This window comes from Acartia tonsa, chromosome 8 (genome assembly GCF_053477335.1).
Source record: "Acartia tonsa isolate MP-2025a chromosome 8, ASM5347733v1, whole genome shotgun sequence".
Lineage (NCBI taxonomy): Eukaryota > Metazoa > Arthropoda > Copepoda > Calanoida > Acartiidae > Acartia > Acartia tonsa.
Window position 1 is genome coordinate 51,454,408 of NC_137267.1, and position 26,741 is coordinate 51,481,148.

The window sequence follows — 26,741 nt, forward strand, 5'->3', positions numbered from 1 at the left end:
TAGCTGGAAGGCAATATAAATAGAGACAATTCATAATTATCGATTAGATATGCTACAAATAAAAGTAAAATTTTACTCATTATTTATTGTAATAGATTAACAAAGCTTTAAATGATATATGAATAATGCGACTGTAAAATCGAGAAAGTATTGATGAAAATGATATTTAAAAGACTTACAATAAAAAGTATAAAATCTACATATTTTCAATCCCTCTTACTCAACTTTGGTAAGATTAGATTCACTTTTAGCGGCAGCAGTTTCAATTTTACCATTGATACAACCATTCTCATGTACTTCCTCACTCTTTTCCTTGATAGAGTCATTCTGGTTTTCATCCTCAACCTTCTCAAGGTTTTCATTGTCCTTTGGTTTGTCAACTTTAACTCTACCAGGAAGTTTCAACACCAACACGATGGCAACTGGTACCTGAAGCAGGAGAATAGTTATGTAATACATCGTATTATAAACAGCTTTCTGCAGATATAAAAATGTACAATTATAAGCCATGAGATGCCAAATACATGGGCTAACAAAACTGGATTTAATAAAATGATTGAACATGTTTATATTCGTAGAAAACTGGTTATTTGGCAATCCGTGAGTTGAAGCACATTAACCATAATTTATTTTATCTATAGTTAAGCTAGTTTTTTTTTTAAAGAAGTTGTATAAACTTTTTTGCTTTTTATTTAAGATAGCTAGCCGGTCCTTTCAGCAAGTAGTAGATGTAAAATTTTTCATAGAATTCAGATATGCAATCGGTTTTTTTTGTAGACCTCTTATTTTTTAAGTAAATTAAGTTTTTTAAAAAAATAATTAAGTCGGTTTGAAGGTACTAAAACGCAACAAAATAAAAGAAGAAAATGGCCAGTATGAACAAAAATAGTAAGATCTTTAATTTGACACCTTACTTTTAAAATTCTGTTGAGTAATTATTGAAAAAATCTATTTTTTTAACCTCGGTTTAATAAAAACTTTAGACCTAAATATTTTCTCAAACAGACATAAAAAACATGGGTTCATATATACCTTTAGAATCAGAAAAATATTACGAATCTATTCTAAGCAAAATTGAAAAAGTTTTATAAAACTATAATAAAAAAAATAAGTTTATTTTAAGAATCATAATTTTCGGCTTTAAAGGGTTAGCTTGAACCAAACCTGAACAAAACCTAAACAAAAGACAATGCAATGTAGCAGATATTTTTTAAACACAAGAAACAATAATGTATTTTTAACTGCATTGTTTTGAAGTTTATAAACAGACTGATGCATATTTGTTCATAATTTTTCATTCTTTACATGTTCTTTAATATCACTATATTTATTGTAGTATCTATTGTATATATTGTATGAACGTTCTCCTTTTTTTCTGGCAATTCTATAGGTTAATTTTATAGATTAAGCTTCCCGATTCGTCAATTTTTGCGATTTGTGATTGGCTAGTTTAGTAGTTACAATTCTTAAAATAACTTTTTTATTTTTTCTATTTTTTATTACAATTTTTTAAAACTTTTTCAATCTTGCTTACAATGGATTCATATTATTTTTCTCATTCTAATGGTATATATGAACCCATATTTTTTATGTCTGTATGAGAAAATATTTAGGTTTAATGTTTTGATTAAACCGAGGTTAAAAAAATAGATTTTTTCAACAATTACTCAACAGAATTTTAAAAGTAAGGTGTCAAATTAAAGATCTTACTATTTTTGTTTATACTGGCTATTTTCTTCTTATATTTTGTTGCGTTTTAGTACCTTAAAACCGACTTAATTATTTTTTTAAAAAACTTAAATTACTTAAAAAATAAGAGGTCTACAAAAAAACCGATTGCATATCTGAATTCTATGAAAAATTTTACATCTACTACTTACTGAAAGGACCGGCTAGCTATCTTAAATAAAAAGCAAAAAAGTTGATACAACTTCTTTGCTTATTATTTTAGGTTAGGTTAGGTATAGGTCTCGCAGAGTTTATGTATATTTATAGAAAATCTATATAATTCCACTTGTTATTTAAATTTTTAACAAAAATAAGAGGTTTTCAGTGCTCAATAGACACTTTGAAGAAAAGTATCATAATCTTGCTAGCTTACCGAGACAAACATGAGGCAAGCCTGAATCACGCAAGACCATGAAAATCCAAAGATGTCGTATGTAGCACTACCGAGAGACAGACCAGCAAAGCAGCCGAGACAAATGCATAATAGCCAAACTCCACTCACCATGGCCTGAAAATATGTCAATCTTTATAGCATCATAATCTAGCTAGCTTACCGAGGCAAACATGAGGCAGGCCTCAGTCACACAAGACCATGAAAATCCAAAGAAGTCGTATGTAGCACTCCCGAGGAACATACCAACAAAACAGCCGAGACAGTTAAATAAAAGCCACACTCCACTCACCATGCCCTAAAACAGTAGCTGCCTATAGTGCCCTAGGAAAATGGGGATAGATGTCACAGCTGTTGGCCTACCTATTCTATTGATGTCATAGTAGAGGGAAAGAGAAAGGAACAGGGAATAGAAACCCCCTGGGGTATAAGGTATTTTAATCGAATAGGTTGGCCAAAAGCATGACATCTATCCCCATTTTGCCAGGGCACTATAGACAGCTACCCTAATACAATATGTTCAGTTCTTAAACAGTTAAATATATTTAAAAATTTAAATGCCAATAATTTATTATTAGTTAAACATTTGAAACTTGAAATATATGTACAAAATAAGTTTAACTATTGCAGCTTTTATTTTCCTAAAAATTTGTAATTCAGACAAAAATTTTTATATTTATTAAATTATAAATTAAACATTAAAAATCAACTGCGGAACCAAGCGTTCTTTTAAAATCCGGGGCTTATTTATAAGAATCCTTGTTAGCAGTAGACAAGCTGCTATAAACCCAGTCGACTAGCGAGCTCCATTGATAAGTGTAATTATTAGGGATCTAAAGGGAAATGATAATGGCCTATTAATTCATGTATATCCCCAATTATGATACACAATAATACCTCTTCTGTAGGTTACAATTTGTTGTGAACCGTTGGGACACTCGACATAATGAGCTAACTAATCAAACTTTAAAAAAAGTTCCCAAATAAGAAAACGTTATTATAAAACTTTTGGGACTAGAGTAATAAACCAATGTCTCCTCCCTCCCTGATTATTTTATTGCATATTCTCATGAGGAAAACTGGAATATTTGCTTGATCTGATCTGACAGTATGAAACCACAAGTGGCTTCTGCAGCTAGGTTTAGATATATGTTGTGTCCGACAATTTGTCAATTCATAAGGAAAATTCATATTTTCAGTATGGCTTCGAAACCGATAAATATCCGCTGGATTAGAATCAATTCTTGGTGTCTATGATACGATGTGATAAATAACTATTCTAAATCAGCCACTTTATTTTAAAACTAGCGGCTTCGCCCCTAGCGGCTTTGCCCTAAGAGGTTTATTCAAACCAATTTTTCGTATTTTAGATTTAAAAGAAAACTAAAAAAATAAAAAATATAAAAAATATAATTTTTTTTGGGGGTAGTCGACCCCACTATTCTAATTTTAGTTTTAAAAAGAATTTTTTTTTTTTTTTGGTGGGGGGTATTTTTCATTTTTTAGGGGGGGGGGTGTCCCACCCCCCAAGAAAATAGATATAAACCTTCCCGAGACCTATGAGAAGCTAACCTGTAAAGGAGAACCCGATCGGTTCAGCGGATAGCGAAATCCTTTGCTACAAACAAACAGACAGGCAAAAAAACAGACAGACAAACAAACAAACAGACAGACAAACAAACAGACAGACAAACAAACAGACAGACAGACAAACAAACAGACAGACAAACAAACAGACAAACAGACAGATATCGTTCTACTTTGTATTACAGATTGCGCAGTTGGCTTAAATCCGCATCTGGTGCTTCTGGTGTGTAAAAATTCGAAAGAGTAAAACAATTGAGTTGGTAGGGGTTAAATAATAAATATGTCTCCACCACGAAGCCCCTATGCCGAAAATCAACCAATATCGTCGGGAATATTAAACAGCCAAGTCGCTAAAAAAAGTTACTAGCAGAAAAAAGGTACCAAACAGGAGGATCCAAGGGGGCTATAGCACTTACACATCCAGCAAATTTACAGTTGATGTATTTTTGGCAAAATGTTTTCTTACTTTTTCTGATTAGGTATACATTTATATTATAGATTTAATGTGTAATTTTAAGTTTTAATCAAAAGCTTTGTTTTAGTCAAAACAGTTTGATTCTACAGCAATTCAAATTAGTAATTTTTCAATAATTTATTAAATACAATTCTCGGAGCTATACCTTTTTAGATAAGTATACTGCAATGCAATAATGATATAAGAAAATTGGTAAATTAATTATTAAAGTTAATGATGTATAATTAAGGGAGGGTACATTGGGCTGTTTATTACACTAGTCCCCAAAGTTTTATAAAAAATGTTTTCTTCTTCGTTTGCTTAACAACTTTGTGGACTTTTATTGATTGGTTGGTTCATTAAGTTGAGTGTCCAAACGTTTCAACCACTAATTGTATCTACTAAAGGGTTAATTTTGTGTATCATCTTTGGGGATGTACATCAACTTGTCGGCCATTGGCTTATCCCTTTAGATCCCTGATAATTAGACTGCATAATGGAAAATAATCCTTATACTAAAGTAACAGGATGTTTGTGTGTCTGTGTATCTGTGTGTTTGTTTGTACCGAAGGATCTCGCTAACCGCTGAACCGATCGGGTTCTCCTTAACAGGGTAGCTTCTCATAGGTCCCGGGAAAGTTTAGAACTATTTTCTTGGGGGGTGGAACACCCACAACCCACCTAAAAAATGAAACCCCCCCAACAAAATTAAAATTTTAATTTTTTTTAAAAATCTAAAATAATAAATTGGGTTATCAAATTCGACTCTCCCCTCTTCAAGTGACCCTAGAGGCCTCTAGGGGCGTAAGCGCTAGTAAGATTAAAAAGAATCAGGAGTTACATTAATAGGATGCATCAAGTGTTTTTAAACAAGACTACACACGTTCATAGCGCATAAGATCAAAATTGATATCAAATACAAAAATTAAGATATTTATTTGTATACGTAGAAAACCTATGATTAAAAAATGACAGGGAAAACTGATTAAATATGATATGGATTAAATCAGATTTGAAAGTAGAAATATGTATGCAATAATGATAGATGAAAGTTTTGCTGTTAAATGGTGCCCGCTAAAGGACTTGTTTTTATGAATCATCAAAACTTTGTCCTATCTCCAGGAAAATTTATTTTAAGCCAGAGCGGGATTTTCCTTAGATTTCAAAGTGATCATCTAGAGAATCCAGAGCATAATCCGCTTGTATTGGGATACGATACTCTAACACTCAAGGAGATTAGGTTATGTAACATTCAACAGAAAACCATCCTTCGATTGCACAAAATTTGTCTGGAAGTCATAACTGTGCATGGTAATGATATCCGCCTGTTAATTGGCCAAGGCATTCCCCTACTCTCGCCCATAGAGTAATGAGATATATTTTTCTCTATTACATCATGAACAAATTATGAGAATGTTTTTAAATGCTTTTAAGAACTCAAGAACTATAATGGAAAAAGGGTCCTCAACATTATATCAATGTTTTCCTGTGAAAAGAAATATTTTGCAAATGAGATATTTGCAAAATAGTATATAGCATTTTAGCGAAAACGAAATAATACTTCTACCACAAAAACCTATATTTTGAAATCTTACAAAGTTTAAAAAGTGCATCTCATTTCAGCTAAATTATCAAGAATGTTAATATATGCTGGGTTGAAATACTTATGTACTCAAATAAGATTAAGATATTTTTTAAGATTTCCTATCATTTTCTGTTATTTGTTCTGATATTTGTCAAAAGTATGATAAGGTCTAAAACCTTACAACTCTAAAAATTTAAATCAGGAATTTAAAGGGATAAGACAATGGCCGATAAATTGTTCTACATCCCTAATGGAATTACTCAAAATTGTTCTTTCTGTAGATTACAGCTAGTGGTTGAAACGTTTGGACACTCAACTTAATTAGCCAATAATTAAAATTCAATAAAAGCCCCAAAAGTTTTTAAGCATACGAATAAAGAAAAAGATATCATAAAACGTTTTGGACTAGTGTAATAAACAGCTTAATGTCCACTCCCTCCCTGAAATTACGGGGAATAAAAATTATAAGATATCTAAGTAATATTGAAATTCTCTCCTGGATGTACTTTAAACAACAGATCTATAGTATAGATGTATACACAGATAACTACCTCCCTCCCTTTTCCAATGACCCTTTTCGTCTGCTAGCAAATTGTTTTCTGCTACTTGGCTGTGTTAATATTACCGACACCATTAGTTGATTTTCAATGACCCAATTGAGAGTAGGCACTAGGTCAATATGATGGGGAGATACAGTTATTAACCCCCTACCCCTTTAGTGTTTTACTCTAATCTTTAATGTTCACCTCTACAATATCTAATATCTTTCACCTATCACCAAGTGTTATTAGCCAGGGATCTAAAGGGATAAGACAATGGAGGACAAAATGATTTTCATCCCCAATGATGAAGGCTAGAATTGTTGAAAGTTTGGACACTTATAGATTGTCCAAAAAAATCAAAGAAAAGAGCATGATACAAAACTTTGGGTACCAGTAAATTTACAGTTTGAGTCCCTTTGTTGAGTACTTCCGTTTTTGTAGCGAAGCTACTGTATAATTGTTCGTGCTGAGCCGTCGGTGTGATAAAAATAGAACACTTACTGTCGTTTGATCTGTCTGCGGAAGATTGCCTTTCTTTGTACATTCATTCATACCTGATAAAAATTTGTATATTTTTCCTCCATAACTTTAGAATGACACTTTAGATAGAAAGACTTTAAAAAAGATGTCAAGACGGACAGACAGCTGGATAGACAGCCGGGCAGAAAGCAAGACATACAGCTGGATGAACAGCAGGACAGAAATTAGGAGAGACATCAAGAGATACAGCTGGATAGACAGACCGACTGACAGCCAGGCAAAAAGTACGACAGTTATAAACTACAGAAAATTGTTTGTTTGTTTAGCGCAGGTTCTTGCTAACCGCTGAACCGATATGGTTCTCCTCAACAGTGATGTTTTTTATAGTTCCAGGGAATGTTTATCAACTTTGCTTAAAAATCGAATTCTCCGAGATGGTTTTATGCTCCTTACTGCCCGCTTCCTTTCCCTAAAGAGCTTCTAAGTGCTAGGGTCGCAGCCACTAGTAGATTATATATACATGAATGCTGGTTTTATTTGATTACAAGTTTTTAATTTCTATTTACATTAAACTTTTAATTTGATGAAAACTATTTAATAAATAAAACTTTTTAGGGCTAAATAACTCCCATTTACTTATTTGCTGTTTAATGCTAAAATACTTACAAAAATATTATATATTTATAATCCTGTATATATAAAAAAAACTTCAAAATAAAAGTTTTTCTTTTAATCAAGAAAAGTAAATCATTATAGGAATCTGTTTTATATTTACATTTTAATTAGTTATCAAACAACTTAATTAGTAATTAAAAGTTTTGTTTTTAAAGTTTAAGTACAACAATTAGAAAAACGTCGGATAGAACAAACTTAGTGGAGATAAATGTGGGTTAGATCTATCACTCAAAAAACACTTTTTTCGAATTTCATTCTTCTGCTAAGCTAAAAATACTTTAGGGGCTTGGAAATACATGTACAAAATTTTATCTCAAAAGCCCAACTAGCGCCAGGCCTCTAAAAAATCAATAAATAACGGTAGCTCAGCAATGTGCAAGTTTTGAGATATTTTGCATATTTCAACTTAAACATATAAGGCCAAAGGTATGAAAACCCAAATTTTTTTGTTGTTAAAGTCTACCCTACAACCAGCGATAATCGTTTTTCTAAAACAATGCATTATCAGGGATAAGGGATGGGAAACATAGGAAAATATTATTTCAGGCCTATTTCAAGCATAGGCCTAAAAAAACAGTTGTGGGATGGTGCATTAGCTCGTTATCAACAACGCTTATGAAATAGCTGTGTGTGTGTGTGTAGATAAAGTATAGAATAAAATTCAGGTAGCTAGTCTAAAGTAAAAATATAACTTTTTAAAAACCTATATATTAATGGCTTTTGTTAAAATCACGTTATGATGTTTTTTTGTCTCTTGAATTTTTATTAAAGAGTAAAAATTTTATTTGAAAATATTATTTTATTATTTCTTATTAAAATTCTAAATAAAAAAATGAATTTAGTACAAGTAAATAAGAACTTGGGTAACCTTCTATCAATTCTTCTTGTTCCATTTAATACAATAATATTTTTTATACTTTTTATCATATAATAGTACAATAGGTGTTTCAATCAATTCGGTATGAAGTTCGAAAATTTAAAATACAACATTTCTTTTATAAACTACCAAATGAATAATTCGTAGCTACCCACTTTCCAAAAAAATAATCCCTTTTTTGTTTTTTATATATGGTATTTTTTTTTCATGTAGAACTCTGGGCAGATTTGATAAATAAGCTAATGTGATCGAACATTTTTTTTTATATTATTTCTTATTTTTATTTATAGGATCAGACGATTTAAATTGTTTTCTTCAATTTTGGATGCCGCGTTTTTTATATCTCCATCCGCCAATTGGCTATTGGTTGATACAAAACTGGCTGATCCTTATTGGTTTAGAGCGATAGCTACTTGGGAGTGTCCACCAGTGACGACATTTAATTAGGAATTGGTAAAAGTTGCAATATCCCTTTTGAATCTAGGCCGGGACCTAATTAATGGCCAGGTTTCCTATCCCTTATCCCTGTGCATTATAGTTAAAAAAAAGATCTCATATTAAAGATATTAATGGCATTTTCAAATTGAAATAATATGCAGAAATATTCTACAAGTAAAACGATAAATGTTTAACCTAGGTTTGATTTAGAATTACACTATTTGTCTTATTTATGGTGCTTGAAAAAAGCGAAGCAAATAAATCTCTTACCTAGTAGAGTACCAATAAATGTAAAAGCAGCACCAAATCCTAAAACGAGAAAAAAAGTCAATTTAATAGATTTATTACCACCATAGACAGTCGGTCCAACTGAATATGTTTTGTTTCAATGAAAATATAACGGTTCTCAACTGTATGAAAATGAAGTATAGATTAATAAAAAACAACAAAAATATTTTAGGAGCTATCAGAAGTATTCCCACAGCCAACGTTGTTCTTTGCTCGAACCTGATCATTGGTTAGTCTTTCCTCACATAACAGGATGTCTGTCTGTGTGTAACGAAAGATTTTGCCAACTGAAAAACCGATATTGTTCTCCTTTACAGTTATGCTTCTGATAGGTCAAGTGAAAGTTTCTAACTGTTTTGGGGAGGGTTCCTTCAACCCACCCCCATTAAAAATCACCCTAAAAATTTAACTTCATAAAATATTTTATGAACTAAAACATCATGTTTTGTAACTTCTATGCCTTTATTAATAGCCACTCTTTTTTTCCATTTTTGTTGTTATGATACGTGTTGTTTTTTTTCTTTTGTGTAATTTACTTAAGATGCACTTTACAATTTAACAAGGATGATAACATCCATAAAAGCGAAGCACTGAAACGGAAGTTTCAGAACTGAAAAATCAGAATATAAATGTATAAGAGTCAAAGCAAAATTGTAAGTAAATTTGTTGAAAAACTGCTTGATACAGGATAATGTTTATGGACATACTTACATTTTTAGGACTTGATTATAGAGTTGCTTCGCTTATAACATTATATTTTGTTGTCCCAGGAATCAAAATACCAAAATTCAGATCAATCGGATGATTGGATCACATAAAAATTTGATGTTAAAAAAGTTTAAAAACCAACATGTTTAAAATGGACGTACGGACATTTTGGTAATGATTATAGAGTTACTGCGCTTTCTAAATCATACCTAACTACTAAAGGAATCACCATGCAAAAATTTGAAATCGATAGGACAATTCTAACATGCCTACATTAGTGAAAGAAGCTATCCGTTACGGACGGACGGACTTACGGACGGACCGACCCTAATTATAGAAAAGCCTCGCTTTTAATTATCTCTTCCTCATATTTTCTTAGAAAATGCAGGTAGACAAATTAACTATTTTTACTGATCAGTTTCGAAATTAAAAACCCGTGCGTCCGTCAGTCAGAACGGTTTTAAAGAAAAAAACTTTAAATTTCTCATGTGCTATTTCATATAGATACCTATAATATTTTTGCGATCACTTTAACTAATGATTAATTACTTGCTATCATATTTTGTCCATTTGACGGCAATTATTTTTCATAACTGCTAATGAATAAGGATAACGAATTATCTTGTATAAATTTTAAATTTCCATCTACTCTATGACCAAGGATGGCTACATCCATGAAAGCGAAGCTCTACAATCAGAAGAAAGGGAAAACGAACTATAACTCTTGTAGAGTGTCAGAACTTAATAAACATAACGTTAATTTGTAAGTCTAAGCAAAATACAGGATACAGTAAGAGTAAGTTTTAGGATTTGATTCCACAAACAAGCAACCCTTGCTGAAATAATTTTTTCCTATACAAACATTTTGTCAACCCAAAATAAATGTATCAATGCCATTGCATTGTAAAAAGATGAAAAAACTTTTTTGTTTTTCTTTCGATCTTCAAAGAGTATTTTCTAATTTGTTTTCTGAGAAGCGCATTTACTCTACAACTCGTGTATGTCTTTTCAACAGTACGTTAATCTGTCTAATTGTTAAGTTATATGTATTTTATATATTTACTAGCGGCTTCGCCCCTAGCCTCTAGGGGCTTTGCCCCAAGAGGTAATTAAAGAAAAAAATAATTACCTCTGGAGATGCCCCCACAAATTTTAAATAATTTTAAAAAATGAGGGGGGATTTTTTTGTTTTTGGGGGGGTTGGGGGTGCCTAAAACCACCACAGGACCAGTAGGTATATTCCCTGAAGAGTAGAATCCGATCGGTTCAGTGGTTACCGAGATCTTAAGAGACAGACAGACAGACGGACAGACAGACGGACATACATCACTCTACTTTGTATTATAGATATAAATTTACTTTTTTTATCATATTCAAATTGTTGCTTTCCCACAAAGTGCCAGTCGAGCACTGAAAAGCTCTCTTTTAAAAAATAAATTGAAATTGAGAATAATGCATAACCACTGCGGGCGGCTCTAACCTTACGAGGATACTCAGTCTTGAGTGCATTTTTCGTTTAGAAATGGTTATAATACTATTTGTACATTTGCACAAGAAAATATTTTTAGTAGCGAAGCTACTGACGTATGAGGGGATGTACGGACAGACCGGAATACGAGTATAGAGTAGCTTCGACGCAATTATATATCAATAATCTAACACAGGTATTTCATAAAAAAATACAAGATTTATTATACATTTAACTGGTCAGAATAGGCAGAATAATAGGATGTTTATTTATTGAATATAGTTTAATATTATATCAATTAAAAGCTTTGGCGTCACGTTTCTGTATGGGACAGAAACCACGTGCACAGGGATAAGGAGTTAAGACTGTCGACCACCTAGTCATATAGGTATACAGTCTACCGAATGCAAGCTAGTGGTGAGATGTTCACACAAAGGCCTACATAAATCAACTAACTCCTGGATACAGCAGGATGGAACATGGTGGCGGTTATCAGTGTAGGTCTGGCTCGGTTGGAGAAGTAGAGGAATGTGGACAGGGATAGAAATGTATAAACTTGAATGAAGAAGGCACCATGCCACACTACACTAAAGAAATAGGCTAATTGGTCTATCCATAAGATATTGGTTTGCATTTAATATTTGCATTCCCTGCCCTTGATTCCCAATGAATTTTCCTTGGTACAAATGTAGGAAGATTGGATTTTCGGAGCATTTGGTTGGGGTTAGATGGGTGGTATTGACCAATCTGCGGGAAAACGGTGACACCCCCATAGTCTTATTATTAATCGAAACCGAAAAATGATCTACAAAACAGGGTAAATTTTCTCCCACAGAAACATTGATTTTAAGGTTATCGCACTGTATTACCAGATCCAACTCACCGAGCGCCCTAACTAACTTTTTACGATGGGTCTGAATACTACTTTTAGACAGAAAATGGTTCTGTAAGCAGCGATTTTCTGGGACAATTAATTTACTATATTGTTGGTAAGAATAAAAAATCTCTAGTGGTAACATGTCGTCTTTTTCCTTAGCGTTTAAAAGTGGAAAATATGGTTTTACAGAGTTTGTGAACCATACCATTAAATTATCAATATTAGTTTTGTAATAAGATAATTCAGGAATTAGATTTTCGAAATGCCTTTTATCTTTGAGTTCTAACGCTAGCGTAATTTGGGGATCGATCACTAGATATTTTTGGTCACCCTGTTCTCCTTCAAATGTAAACAATGAAATATTAAAGATGTCTATCGTTCGCCAAGGAGAAGTGAATTTTTGTGAGTTATCAGATTTATCATCCGAGATAATGCGGTCGTAGCCTAATCTAAGATTGTGATCTAAGCAATTGTTCCCCACCCAATGACTACCCAGGTAACAGCCCGCATTTGTTTGTAATAATTCAACAGGTTCAGCCTGGACCCCTATTTGTTTTTCCTCAAATGTCCCAGGGATAAAAATGCCATTAACGGATACGCCGTGTCCCTCGCAGGCGGGGTCGATGCCGTTAAGGAGGTCGTTGGGGTAAGAAAGCGTTCCGTTTACGATAAAACGCGTGTATGAAATTTGGTGTTCATACACTAAGACCGATTTTCCTTCAAAGTTAAATATTTTAGTATTGGACATGGTGTGGCAGTCTTCATAAGATACGAGACTAGGTATCTCCACAAGTGCTGGAGCCGCGAGGTGGACATGGCTATACCTGCCACAATACCAGTAGTGTGTACTGGTTCGGAGGTGACAACGGATTCCAGGTATAATTTTTCTTTCAACCTTTTGAAGCAGGTGAAATCGTTTTTGTTCGGTATTAGTAATATTAAGAAACGCAGCGCATTCAGAGATTTTCAGACGCGGGTTTTCGTTTGCTAAGCATTGGGTCGCATCTATTTGTATTATTTCGGACGCATTTGATTTTGCCAAAATAATAAAAAGCCCCATGAATCCCAAAATAAAGTTACCTCGAGCTCCTGGTGCTTTTGCCAAATGATGCTGCATTTTATTTTTATGCTTGGTGTTTTCTCTGAAATATGTTAATCCGTTAGTTTTAACGTATTTTTTATTTTCATTATTATATTTATATACATAAATCATGGTATTAAGCTATATACATTTGCCACTTTCGTTTTATATACATTTATTTCTTCCTTCTAATTGGGTTATGTAGTCCGATTTGGACGTGTATGCGGTTATCCCCCCCTTGCGACCTAGTCTTTCTTTCTTCTTCTAATATATATTTAGGTACTTTGTTTGTTAACATTAATGACTTTTTCAGGGCTGGATTGTTTGGGTCGCTGCGCAAAGAAGGATGCCTCAGATGGGACAGTTTCTTCTAAGAAACTATTTTCAGCATGGATGTTAGGACCGGATGACCGATCTGCACCCGGGGGTTCCTGGTTTTCGGGCTGTGATTCAAATGGTGAGTTTTTTTCCATTATTTCCCTTCCCCCATTACAATCCACCTCCCCCTGGGGAACATCCTGATTAGGTTCAGGGTTTTCTTCGATAAATTCATCGTTATCGTTGTCTAGGTAGGTAAAATCATCGTTTTCTATACTTTATTATCGTTTATTTCGGTTAGTCAGTATTATCTATTGTCAAGGTTATTTCCTCAGACGGAACAATTTCTTCAATCGGAAAGACGTTAAAGGAAAGTGTTTCCCCCAATAATTCTACTTTAGAATCTATTTTTTGTATTTTATCTCGGCTAACAACCTGGTTAGTTTTAATTGGATTTGACCCGAAGGGGCTGAGTTCAAAAAGTGCTTCTGAGAATTTCTTTGTTACAATAAAAGGACCCCCATAGAAAGATTGTAATTTTTTGCTAACCCCTACCTTGACTAGGTTAAAGGCTCCTATGTCGCCCTCGATTTGATCCCAAGCAATAGGGTCATCCTCATGATCTACCCAAGAAGGAACCTCACCAGGTTCATCGGTTGAGTTTTCCTTATACACTGCCGTGTTAGTGGGGGTATTATCTTCAATAATGCTGATTATGGGTTGTTTTTTCGTTTCCGCAGAATTTCCTTGCTAATGTGGCCAGACCCGTCCCAATTAACGTATCTTTGTCCGAGGGTAATAAGTTTATTTAAGTAAGCGTTGTAGTCATCCAAAAATTGCATACTTTCGACATAATTTGCCATATCCATGGCGAGGTTTGAGTACAATAGATTTTTGCTAACGTTAAGATAGAATTCTTTCCACTTCTTTTTAGGTATTATGCCAGGGTTCATGAGTTTGAATACCTTAAGTTTATTCTCAAAGTAGGTGTCAAGGGGTTGATTAGTCTCCTGTTTTAGGTTATAGAAGTACTGCGAGGCTACTTCTGGATCCGAGAAAGGAGTAACCAGCCTTCTGATCATCAGGTAATAACTTAAGGCAGATTAAGCCTGATTTCTTTCAGGTGTAATTAGATCCCCTAGTCGTTCCCCTCTAGAGTCATAAATTCGCTGGTATAAAATATCCTTGAAAAGGATTGGGTCACAGATTCTGTATGTTTTTGCAACCCTCCACAAATTAGCGAAGAAATTATCAAAGTCGGCTCTGCCGTCCCACCTAGGGGCATCCCTCGCAAAATCGGAATCCCACTTTTGTCCCTTAATAAAGCATTCTTTATTAAAATCATCGTCGGCGGCACTGGTTGCTGCCGTCGCGGGTGTGCTTCTTGTAGAGGGTCTTGTTGCTACATTGGGTGCAGACCTACGGAGAGGCTCTAACGACTCAATCCTATCAGGGATAAAGGAAAACTTTTCTAGTAAAGTTTTTTCATATTCTGTTAGGGAAGTTTCCCTTACATTCATCCAATTGTCATTATCTGCTGGGCCTACAAAGCCTACAATTGAATAAGCCATACAGCCTGGGGCTGCAATTCTATCCTTGGCGACCCATTCGGTCACGCTTATCTTTTGTTGGACCGATAGTCGGTCATAAAAAGTGGCATTAATTGAGTCGTCACCTATGGTGTTAAAATGGGTCATGTTGAGACTTTCATTTAACGTTTTTTCCGCAAACAATGGGCCTAAATTTCCGTCTGCTGGGAGTTTTGATACTCTACGTTTTAGATCTATGATGTCGGTATCGGCTAATAATCTGCGATGTGCTTCTGTTTCCTTAAACCCTACCCATTTTGTTTCCATTTCAAGCTTCATAATATCGGATTCTTGTTTTATCATATCTCTATAATGTGACGAGTATTCGTTTAGAGACACGTTTAACGCTTCCTTTATAAATTCTTTAATTTTTTCAGGGGAAAGTGGGTCTGACTGCGGCTGTGTGTTATCAGTGACGTTCGGAAGAGGCGGAGGAGGCGGAGTTTTGGTATTCGCGCCATCCCCCTTCTTGCCATTATCGGTCATAGTGCTGGAGCTGTAGTGTTCGTTAACACTTGTTTGTCTACCACGAACTTTTTTAAGAACTTGGGAGTATCCCTTTCTTCCTGTTTTAGGGAGAAAATATGAAAATATGTGAAATTAATACTAATGTGAAAATAAAAGGCGGGTTCCTTTTTATCTTTGTTTGGCAGTTTGCCACGAAATAATTATTAGCAATATTCTGTAACGAATTGTTACTATAAACTGTTTCCGTGAATAAACTTAGTTTATCTATTCGGAAAATATTTATTTCACTTTGCAATCGAAGCTACTTAACAGTTTGATTTTGTCTGTACGTTAATAATTACCTTTACTTTCCCCCCTCAAAAATGAGTGGTAGACAAGACTGCGCCAAAATGACGTATTAGGGGATGTACGGACAGACCGGAATACGAGTATAGAGTAGCTTCGACGCAATATATATCAATAATCTAACACAGGTATTTCATAAAAAAATACAAGATTTATTATACATTTAACTGGTCAGAATAGGCAGAATAATAGGATGTTTATTTATTGAATATAGTTTAATATTATATCAATTAAAAGCTTTGGCGTCACGTTTCTGTATGGGACAGAAACCACGTGCACAGGGATAAGGAGTTAAGACTGTCGACCACCTAGTCATATAGGTATACAGTCTACCGAATGCAAGCTAGTGGTGAGATGTTCACACAAAGGCCTACATAAATCAACTAACTCCTGGATACAGCAGGATGGAACATGGTGGCGGTTATCAGTGTAGGTCTGGCTCGGTTGGAGAAGTAGAGGAATGTGGACAGGGATAGAAATGTATAAACTTGAATGAAGAAGGCACCATGCCACACTACTCTATAATTCACTTTGTCCGTCAGTCCGTCCGTCCGTAACGCTATGGGGGAAATGGGATTTACTCGGCTCCTATAAAAGATAGAATGCTGAAAATTTTTGACAACATTTCCATCATTAAGAAGCACAATTAACTATAAAACATCAATGGCGGTTGGACGGCTTTTAAGCAGGTTTTAGGCTATTTTTTTTATTTTCCTCATTTTCCCTTATATCTTTGGTGTTTATGGTCTGATTTTCAAATTTTTTTCAGTAAGAGATATCAAAATTAAATTTTCCGTCGTTTGGAGAATCAACAATGACTGTCAGACTGCCTTTTTGCAGGTTTTGAGCTATTTTTATATTTTTTACATTTTCTCCCATATCTTTGGTGTTTATGGTCCGATTTTCAAATTTTTTTCTGTTAAAGATATCAAAATTAAATTTTTCGTCGTTTGAAGAAAACAACAATGACGGTCAGACTGCCTTTTTGCAGGTTTTTGACTATTTTATTATCTTTTACATTTTCCCCCATATCTTTGGTGTTAATGGACTGATTTTCAAATTTTTTTCAGTTATAGATATCAAAATTAAATTTCCCGCCATTTGAAGAAATCAACAATGACGGCCAGACTGCAATTTTGCAGGTTTTTGGCTATTTTTATATTTTTTACATTTTTCCCCATATCTTTGGTGTTTATGGTCCGATTTTCAAATTTTCATAAAAATCTGGTGTAACATCCAAGTTAGAATATATCAATTTTAATAGTTGATGTACTAATTGTACTCTATTATAAAAAGTAGTAAAGGTTTTTTGACTGAAGGTTAACTACTGTTCTTAATGGTTTTTCTATTTTAGGTAAGTTCCATATAGGTCCTTTGATGGTTTTAGGCTATCTATTTTCAGATTTAAATCTTGGGATGGTTTTAATCTATTTTTCTAGTATAAGATAAAACGAGACTAACCTTGCACAAAGAGGGAGGCAGCTTTCATAGGAATATTTTGGAAATAAGCTGATTCATTTAATCCAGGACTAGGACCTAAAAAGATTTATTAAATGAATTTAAATTTTAATCACGCAACCTTTTATCATAAATAATATATAGGTTTTCAGTTTTAATTCTTCTATAAATTTAACAGGATCTTTGTGTGTGTGTCTCTGTCTATACTGAGGGATTTCCCTAATTGCAGGACCGATATGGTTCTTCTTTACAATGTAGCCCTTCATAGGTCCTGGGAAGGTTTTAACCTATTTAAGATGAAAGTACCACCACCCTTCCAAGAGAAATCTTCCCTTGAAAAGAAATAACAAAACAACAATTTATAGCAATTTTAAAGTTCTGAAAGAGGCCTCTAGGGGCATAGCAGCTAGTGTTTTATAAACTTAATGTTATTTGGTATACGAAACTCTTTATATAGAAAATTACTCCATGATAGCTAGTCAAATTTTCAATTTTGTACTGAATAATTCCTTGGGTCAAAAATAGAAATATTCCTAGCCTCATAATCAAACAACGAAAAAATACCTAGTAAGAAATATGTGAGGGCTATAATGATGTGTCCAAAGACAACAGCTTTGAGGGGACTGAACCCCCTGTCCATGAGAGCCCCAACCACTGGACCAAATATGGTGTAGGCAAGGGTGTACATCATTAACACAAGTCCAATCTCTGCACTGTCTGAGCCAAACTAAATAAAACAAAAAAAAATTGGTTAAACTGTATACTATATTGAAAACAATTTGACTACTAATATGAACCTCATTTATTGGTCAGTTCGTTAATACAGTAGGAGAGGAGGAAATGGGGTAAAATGGTTGGTTATATATTTATAGCCAGCTGCGAGCACCACATTGACGGAGTACATGAAATACTGGTGCAGCATCCAAGTAATAATATATCGAATATCATGTCACCTCACTAAACAGATGTGGTTCCATGGTTCCAGCAAACCAAACAGTGGAACTACCAGCAAATACAACCGCAATACTGTAGGCTATCATTCCAGGACATAAAAACATATCCTTCCAACTTGTAGACCTGCAATGGATATACAATATACGTGGATATTATGTCAGGGAAAAAAATTGCCGTAAATTCAGGTTGCTAAGACTGAACTCATTTATTGGTCAGTTTGTTCATACATTAGGAGGTGAGGGGATGGGGTAAAGGGTTTGGATGGCCTAAAACAGGAGCAACTCAATACCATCCACAATTAGGATTTATAAAGGCTGTGCAATCTAATAGTGGGTTGTCTAAAGAACGTATGACCATATCACCATGCACAGAAGTAAGCAAGGTTTGGTTGAGAAATATAATAAAATAGGATCTTGTCGTGTATCCTGTCCTTCCGGCTATCCGAGACTATAAATATCTATAATACAAAGTAAAGCGATGTCTGTCTGTTTGTTTATCGCGAATGATCTCGCTAACCGCTAAACCGATTGGGTTCTCCTTTAAAGGGTAGCTTCTCATAGGTTCGGGAAGGTTTAAAACTATTTTCTTGGGGGTGGGACACTTTTTCTTTTTCTTTAAAATCTAAAATACGAAAAATTAGTTTGATCAAACCTCCTGGGGCAAAGCCCCTAGAGGCTAGGGGCGAAACCGCTAGTATAAATATATAGATATATAGATTATATCTTCTTTGTAAAACTGTACCTTGTATCTGTATCCTTTTCTCCCTGTGTTTCTCCAAAGAAGCAAACAATCATGGTGACAGTGAGCATAAACATGCCCCCCACCACCCAGAAAGGTAGGGCGAAGCCACCCTGCAGGTTCAGGATACCTCCCAATGCGGGCCCTAAATAATATTCCAGTTTGGCTTCGAAACCGATTAATATCCTCTAGATTAGAACCGGTTCTAAGCCGTACTGAAAAATCATATATAACAGACAATTTTCAATTAATATTAAAATAGAATCATAAAATATATACCATTCTGATTTACAGTTAAGGTTCGTAAAGGCAAAGGGAAGTTTATAAATCTATTGAATAAGGATACCTCAAAAAAAAACTAGAATTCAAAGTGAAAGGATGAAGTGCCCCTAGAGGCATCTAGGGGGCAGCGCTGCTAATTCATTAATATAAATGAAGATTTGGTAATGAAGATTAAGCGCTGGAAAGTGATACGTGTAACGTCATAAAAATGCGTCAAAATCCATCTCTTTTTTGAGTGTTTCCTTTCCCACTTCTCCTTTCATCCCTTCTTTTAAGACGCATTTTTATGACATCACACATTCCACTTTCCAGCACTTCTAAAAAGTATGATTTCTCACAACAAAGCTAACCTGAGGCTGCGCCTATTCCCCAACAACATTCAATAATCGACTGAAAATAAATACAAATTATATACAGATATTTAGGTGGTTTCACTCGCAGTTAAATATTTGCATGTTAAATATTGATGTAAAATGATTTTTTTTCCCTGTATGACTTCTAAACCGATTGATATCCGCTGGATTAGAACCAGTTCTCAGCCATATTGAAAAATCATGCAGTGCATAGTATTACAAACAATTTTCTACGAATATTGAAATATGAATCATAGAATTAAAACCAGTTTTGTTAGACCGGACCTTAAGCTGACAAAGCTGTTTTTTTATATTTCAATATCCGCAATAAGCTGTCTATAATATGATACGATAAATAACTCTTACCATGACTTTTCCCATGTTAGCCTTGGAGAATTGAGAACCACCTTTTAAAGAAATCATAAAATTAAAAAAATGAAAATCCTATATTACATAATTCCATATAAAAAGAAACAGGATATCTGTCGTTTAAGTGTGTGTGTGCTTAACCGATATGGTTCTCTCCTTACAGTGAAGCTAAAAACCTTAATGTAAAATGATGAATCGCCTTCAAAGTTGATACTCACTCCCCCCTCCCCCCAGACTCAAGTGCTTTTAGGGGCTAGTTATAAAAAGTAGATACATTCTTTATGCATATGTTTATTTATGTGTTCAGTGAAAACTCGAAAATACCAGGGCGATAATGTCTGAATCAGGCTTGGCAGGCGCGGTCAGTCGCCTCTACGTCTCAGGAAAATCAACCTGTTACAACTTTAACAATAAGTTGAAAGTCTAGACTTGACTCCAATATGGCAATCCCTCTTTAAGAAATTATTTCATAGCATCCAAACGGGTTTAAATTTGATGCATGGGTCTGTACTTTTCTGTACCTAAAGGATAAGAGGCGGGCACAGCAATAGATTCTCCGAGGGCGCTGATGACCCTCAAACTCAATGCCATCCAAAAGTACAAGGTTCCGTCTGCGACATACTCCAAACATCTAAATATCTAAATTTTAGTAATTTGATAGGCGATAGAAGTCCAAGGGAAGAGATAAAGGGCTGTTTAGTTTTACCCTTCTGAAAATTTGAAACTCCTCAATTTTAACCACCTAAAAATTTTACAAAAAACTTTAGATTACCCCACTCATTTTACCTCACAAAAAGCCTTCATAATAAAACTATTTTTTCTTCTAAAATTGTCAATGAAATTAATGTAAACTTACCCAAATGCAATATTTGAAATGCCAATGATAAAAATACCAGTGGAGAACACTTTCTTAGCCCCGAATTTCCCAATCTAGATAACAGATAGTTTTTTAGGGAAGCTTCATTTTATCATAAAGGCCCCAGCTAACAAAACTGGTATTAATATTATGATTTTATTTAGTATTCGTGGAACATTGTCATTAATGCGATCAAGGACGTCCAAGCTTTTTCATTTTTTGGGGGGGGGGGTAAACATTCATTTGGGTGGGTAGGGGGGGGGGGTTAGTAATAACCCCTTTACCCCCCCCCCATTGGACGTCCTTGAATTCGATGCTGTACATGAGTTTTGATTATGGCTGAGAATCGGTTATAATACAGCGGATATTAATCAGTTTCGAAGCCATAAATGAAATAACTATTCTTTTCTGCTCTGAACCTGTTATTAATTTGAATTTTATTTACGTATTTGCAGTCAACTGTCTATCAAAACTTGATGATGTAAAAATATACATTACCAGCTTGCCACAGAGAGGAGTTAGCAAAAAAGTTACAATATAACTGGAACCTAAACAATAATTTTATGTTTTCAGTTTAAATCAGGGCTTGGCAGCTGTGCCTAAGCCGCCTATATGTGTCAGGTAAATCAACCTTTTGGAAATTTGAATATCAGCTGGAAGTTTAATCCTGATATACATGTGATAATCTCTCTTATCAAAATAATTTTTAAAAGCAACCTAAAGCCTTATAATATGAGGTTTAATATTTTAGGTTTAATCACGTGTATGGATTGACGGACATGCTATATCAATAGGAAAGCTGCACTACGTAAAAAAGACTAGCATTGTCTTGATATTGTATCATTGTATGTTAATGTAAATGATACAGTCTACATAAGATACTAAATAAATGGTGTAGCATGCCCTCCCCATCCCGTTAAGAGTTTCTTATAACATATTTTTAAACCTTTTGTGTAGGCCTCCATGAGCACTTCAGTGAATGTGGGGGGGATTAACCCTCCACTTTTAACTTTAGTTTTAAAAAATGAAAAGCAAGACATTTTTTCCCTGGACCTAAGAAACCCTTCACTTAAAGGAGAAGCATACCGGTTAAGCAGTTAGCGAGATCATTCGCTACACATACACAGTCAAACAAAAATACCGTAACACACATACTTCCCACTACTTTAAGGATAATACCTAGAATAAATCCAGATTTTGTGACGCTGATTCCACGAGATAGGGCCTGAATATAACAACACATCATCTGAAGCTTAAGATCTCGGAATATCCCTACTGGTCCTTTGGTTTTGAGCTATTTTCTTAGAGGGTGGGACATCCCCACCTCCCCAATTTTTTTTGTATTAAAAAAGAAATTGTAAAATAAGGAATAAGGTTTAAGTGGGGTAATCTAATATATTTTTTTTATTTTTAGGGGGTTGATTATGAGGTTTCGAAGTTTGAGGAGGGTAAACACCCCTTTACCCCCACCATTGGACGTCTATTTTCAAAAAATGTATTCCAATTTTTCAAAAAAAAATTTTGTCATCATTCCTTCTTTCGCTACCTATGATCAAAAGACATAAGTGTTCTTGTTAGAAAAACAATAGCTGCTGCATCTAGAAAGCCCAGGAAATCCTCTTTTTATTTATGAGAAAATTTATGACGTCATAAATATCAATTAAACAATAAATACAACAAGGGATATAGATTATACATGGATATTATGACAGGGGGAAAATTGTCGTCAATTTAGGTTACTAACATTGACATTATTTTTTGGTCAGTTTGTTCATCAAATAGGAGGGGAGGGAATGTGTGGTAAAGGGTTGGATGGGGGGATCGTTATTTTAGCCAGTTACAAATTTCACAGTATTAGAGTACATGATAATCTGGTGTAAGATCCAAGTAATAATAAATCCATTTTTTATAACACTATTTATGAGAAATTCTATGACATCACTCACTTATAATTTCTTTTATTCTTCGATTTAGGCTTTGATGTTTAAATATAAAAAATAATGACGTTTTGGTGATCTTTTCAAAAATTTAATCTTAGTCTTTTTAGTTTTAAGGATTTTTTATTATTCTTTGCTATTAGAAACTTTTTGTGACGTTATAAAACCTTACTATAAAAGTTGAGGCGTTATGGTAAGTTAAACTTTTTTTCTTCGGGATGAATACAAAGTGTTCAAACGATGTTACCATGACTTATCTATAATACAAAGTAGAACGATGTCTGTCTGTCTCGGGAGGTGGGACACCTCGCGCCCCAAAAAGAAAAAATTGCCTCCACCCAAAATTTTTTTCTGTTTGTAAACTAAAGGAAATAAGTGGGGACCCCCACCCCCCTTTATAGATAAACAGTTTAGTTTTGTTGAAAAAATGCTTAAATAATTTTAAAAGAATTGTTTTAGGATGTAATAATTTCCTGTTTTGTTAGTTAACCTTGAATAAATCCCATACTTAACTTGTTTCAAAGTTTACTAAATCTCCACCCCCTCCCCCCACCCCTCCCCTGCCTATTTATATTCCCATCCCATATTCCTAGAGTTTATGGATAGTGGAAGATGGCGATCATAACTATTCTCAGATATCTTCAAACTAGTTTACCCCCTCTCTTCCCCCTCTCTTTTTTTCCTTCCCCTTTCAAACCTATAATTCTGGTGTTCATACAAATGCGCCAATTTTTGTTTTATAAAATTTTTTTGAAAATAACATCTGTTTGGTTTTCCTTTGCAATTAAGCTTTTTTTTAGGTACAGGGAAGGTTTTTAACTATTTTGGGAGAGCGTATCTCCACCCTCCCAATTTAAAATCCCCCACAAAATTTTTTTTCTGAATATTTCTTATTAAAACTCAAATTAAAAAGTAGAAGGGCGGTTGACTTATCCCCCTCCCACCTTAAGAACACTTAGAGGCTTCTTGGGGGCGTTCGTTGCCCCTAGTCTTTCTTAAAATAAGAGCTATGTCTTGCATTTTTTTTCAATTAGGTGTTTGATCACGAATTTCATATGGTAAAAATATTTTTCTTATTTAATTGTTATCCTAAAAAGATAAAAGTTATGCTTGAAAATTGTTTTAATAGCTATTATTATATGTTGCATTTTTATATAAACGTGAGAGTTGTGATCACAATTGGCGTAACATTTGTACTCTTTGGCGTCAATGCGTATTTTCAGATATCCATTACTCGCTATCAGTTTATGATAGAAAAGTTTTGATGGTTTCGGCTAATCTTGCAAGTTACTTTTCACATTTAGCTCAGGATTAGGGTTGGGCCGGATATCCGGTGTGGCCGGATATCCGGCCGGATACCGGATATTGAAACTATCCGGCCGGATATCCGGCCACACCAGATATTCGGATACCGGATATTGAAACTATCCGGCCGGATATCCGGATACCGGATATTGAAACTATCCGGCCGGATATCCGGCCACACCGGATATCCGGCCCAACCCTACTCAGGATATAAAGCTTTTAAAAATTACTATGAGGCGTGGAATATTATATGTATGTATGTATAGTACAGTAAGGGTTTACATTGATTATAGCTTTCTAAATCCTACCTAACTACTAAGGAATCACCATGCAAAATTTGAAATCCATAGGACAATTCTAAATAAACAAAAATAGCTAACCATTACGGACGGACTGACGGATAGACCGACCATAAATATAGAAAAGCTTTGCTTTAAAAAATAAATAATATTTTTAAATAATTTTTCTTTGGCCTTAAAAATCTTCATTTATACATATTTGAAATTATATTTTTTCTATTTCTGGGGTAAATTGTGTAGATGATAAATTAATAAAAGGGTGTAAACTAGGGTTGGGCCGGATACTTTTTTGGCCGGATACCGGATACCGGATATCCGGCTGATTTCAAATGCCGGATATCCGGTAACCGGCCGGATATCCGGCCAACGCCGGATATCCGGCAAATATCCGGTTATCCGGCCAAATTACCGGATATCCGGCCGGATAACCGGCCAAATTACCAGATATTAAAGTAGTAAAAAAAAATTTCTTCAGAAATCTTATATAAATTTACATAAAGTTGAACTTATTCAGAAAAAATGTTCTTCTAGCTTCAATAATAAGAAAATTATAGCCATTTAAATTTTAAAAGCAGAGATTTTTGGTGTAAAGTATAAAAAATTATAGAGCCGGATATCCGGCCGGATAGTTTCAATATCCGGTATCCGGCCGGATATTGAAAATGGCCGGATATCCGGCCGGATATCCGGCCACACCGGATATCCGGCCCAACCCTAGTGTAAACCCTAAAAAATACTTTTTAGTTGTTCAGGATCATGCTTTAATTTTAATAAATATGAAATATAATATTCTAAATAATTTTCGCTTTATTTTGTTAAAATCTATTAAATGCCTTACTATTAATATTAAAGGTAGGCTTGAAGTAAGAAAAGTTTTACACACATGTACGTTTGCTTTTAAATACACTACATACTTAGTTACAGGTAATGTAGTATTAGATTTAATAATGGGTGTATTTAAATAGGTTGGAGAGTGAGATGTTTAATTTCCAAATGTAACTTTAAAAATTTGTTTTAAAAATATAACATTTGTCCACTTTTTATTAATTCACTACTAACATCTTAATTGAATACTTTAGTTGTAGGAATGTGTAAGTAAGGGGTGTTTCTTTGTATTTTCACAGTAGCTTTTCTCCTATTTCTAGCCATTGCTGTGAGCTCTAATTCTGCAGGGCAATCTCCCTAACTAAAATAACCTAACCTAACCTAAACGTATCTATCAAAAGCCATTGTGTAAATATTACGAAACTCCCCTTCAGAGGCGTTGCAACAAAAGGGACTATACCCGATGTTTTATTGTGCCAGGGTAAAAACCATACATTCAGTGGTGTATAAACAGAAAAGTGTTTGGGGTTGACTCAATTATGTCAGGAGGGTGGATACACCACCCTTAAACCCTTCAACACGCTTCTTAACAGGATAGTTAGAAATTTACCTGATTTGGGAAAATTGCTGATGGAACTGAGTACCCTGCCCCACAAAATAGTACTCCAATATTGACAAGTAAAAAATTCCATGATGCTACCCATCTTATTTCCATTTTCAGCTGGTATAAGGAAAATTACCATAACCTAAAAATAAGAAGAAAAAAAAACTATTTGAACAAGGATGACATCACCCATATAAAAGCAAAGCTCTAAGAACGGAGGGTATGACAAACGAATATTAACAATTGTAGAGTGTCAGCAATGTATAAATCTATAAGTCTAATAAAATTGTACAAAATTTTTTTTGCAAATATGCATAAATACAGGATAAAGTTTAAGGACTTAATTACATTTTAGGAACCATTTTAGTGATGCCTGTCTTAAATTAATGTAATTCAAAGTCCTAAAAATGATTGTTCCTGATTTTAGGAGGGTGGTGGTATAAGAAGCTTCACTGTAAATAAGATCCATATCAGTCCAGCAGTTAAAGAGATCTTAATCTAGAGACAGACAGACAGGATTTATTTACGGATTTCCTTTCATGAATGAAAAAAAAGTATCTATTAATCTATATGATTAAGCTTTTAATTATCTTATTCTTAGAACTTTTTGTTACTAAGTGCTCAAATCAAACAGCCCCACTATTTTTGGGATTTTGAATATGCCTGTTGTATGCATTTTCTACATTTATTTTCCATTCGCAGAATCTATTTCACAGAATCTAAAGTTAATATATACTAACTTGAAAAGACTGTCTTGGAGGTGTGTCCTGACTGGGTATTTTCCTACTAGGTCTATTCTTTCAGAGTACAATGTTTTAATAATAATGCATACACACAAATATGTCCTCATGCACAGGAAAGG

The 26,741-nt window shown here is 34.2% G+C and overlaps 1 protein-coding gene across 2 annotated transcripts; it reads right to left on the bottom strand.

Annotated features, from left to right (window-relative positions):
• On the bottom strand, positions 1–26,741 carry LOC145327249 (MFS-type transporter SLC18B1-like). 2 transcript variants are annotated; one of them, XM_080170833.1, is made up of 16 exons: positions 26,620–26,741; positions 25,886–26,021; positions 22,089–22,134; positions 21,408–21,457; positions 20,910–20,983; positions 20,575–20,684; positions 20,051–20,091; positions 19,682–19,721; positions 19,053–19,194; positions 18,311–18,434; positions 17,922–18,084; positions 17,361–17,435; positions 9,028–9,066; positions 6,789–6,841; positions 2,102–2,236; positions 1–429 (listed from the first exon to the last, which is right to left on the bottom strand). In XM_080170833.1, the coding sequence occupies exons 2-16, from the start codon at positions 25,988–25,990 to the stop codon at positions 217–219; spliced, it is 1,410 nt and encodes a 469-aa protein (XP_080026959.1). In that variant the 5' UTR covers positions 25,991–26,021; positions 26,620–26,741; the 3' UTR covers positions 1–216. The 2 variants fall into 2 exon arrangements, with proteins under 2 accessions (XP_080026959.1, XP_080026960.1); XM_080170834.1 differs by lacking the exon at positions 2,102–2,236 and adding an exon at positions 2,283–2,417 and having other exon boundaries at positions 66–429.

Coding starts and splice junctions, on each gene's coding strand:
- LOC145327249 (XM_080170833.1), bottom strand. CDS start 25,990: ATGGAAATAAGATGGGTAGCATCATGGAATTTTTTACTTGTCAATATT. Junction 17,436..17,921: donor CCTCACATATTTCTTACTAG/GTATTTTTTCGT, acceptor AAATCTTTTTAG/GTCCTAGTCCTGGATTAAAT. Junction 2,237..6,788: donor CGCAGACAGATCAAACGACA/GTAAGTGTTCTA, acceptor ACATATTTTCAG/GCCATGGTGAGTGGAGTTTG.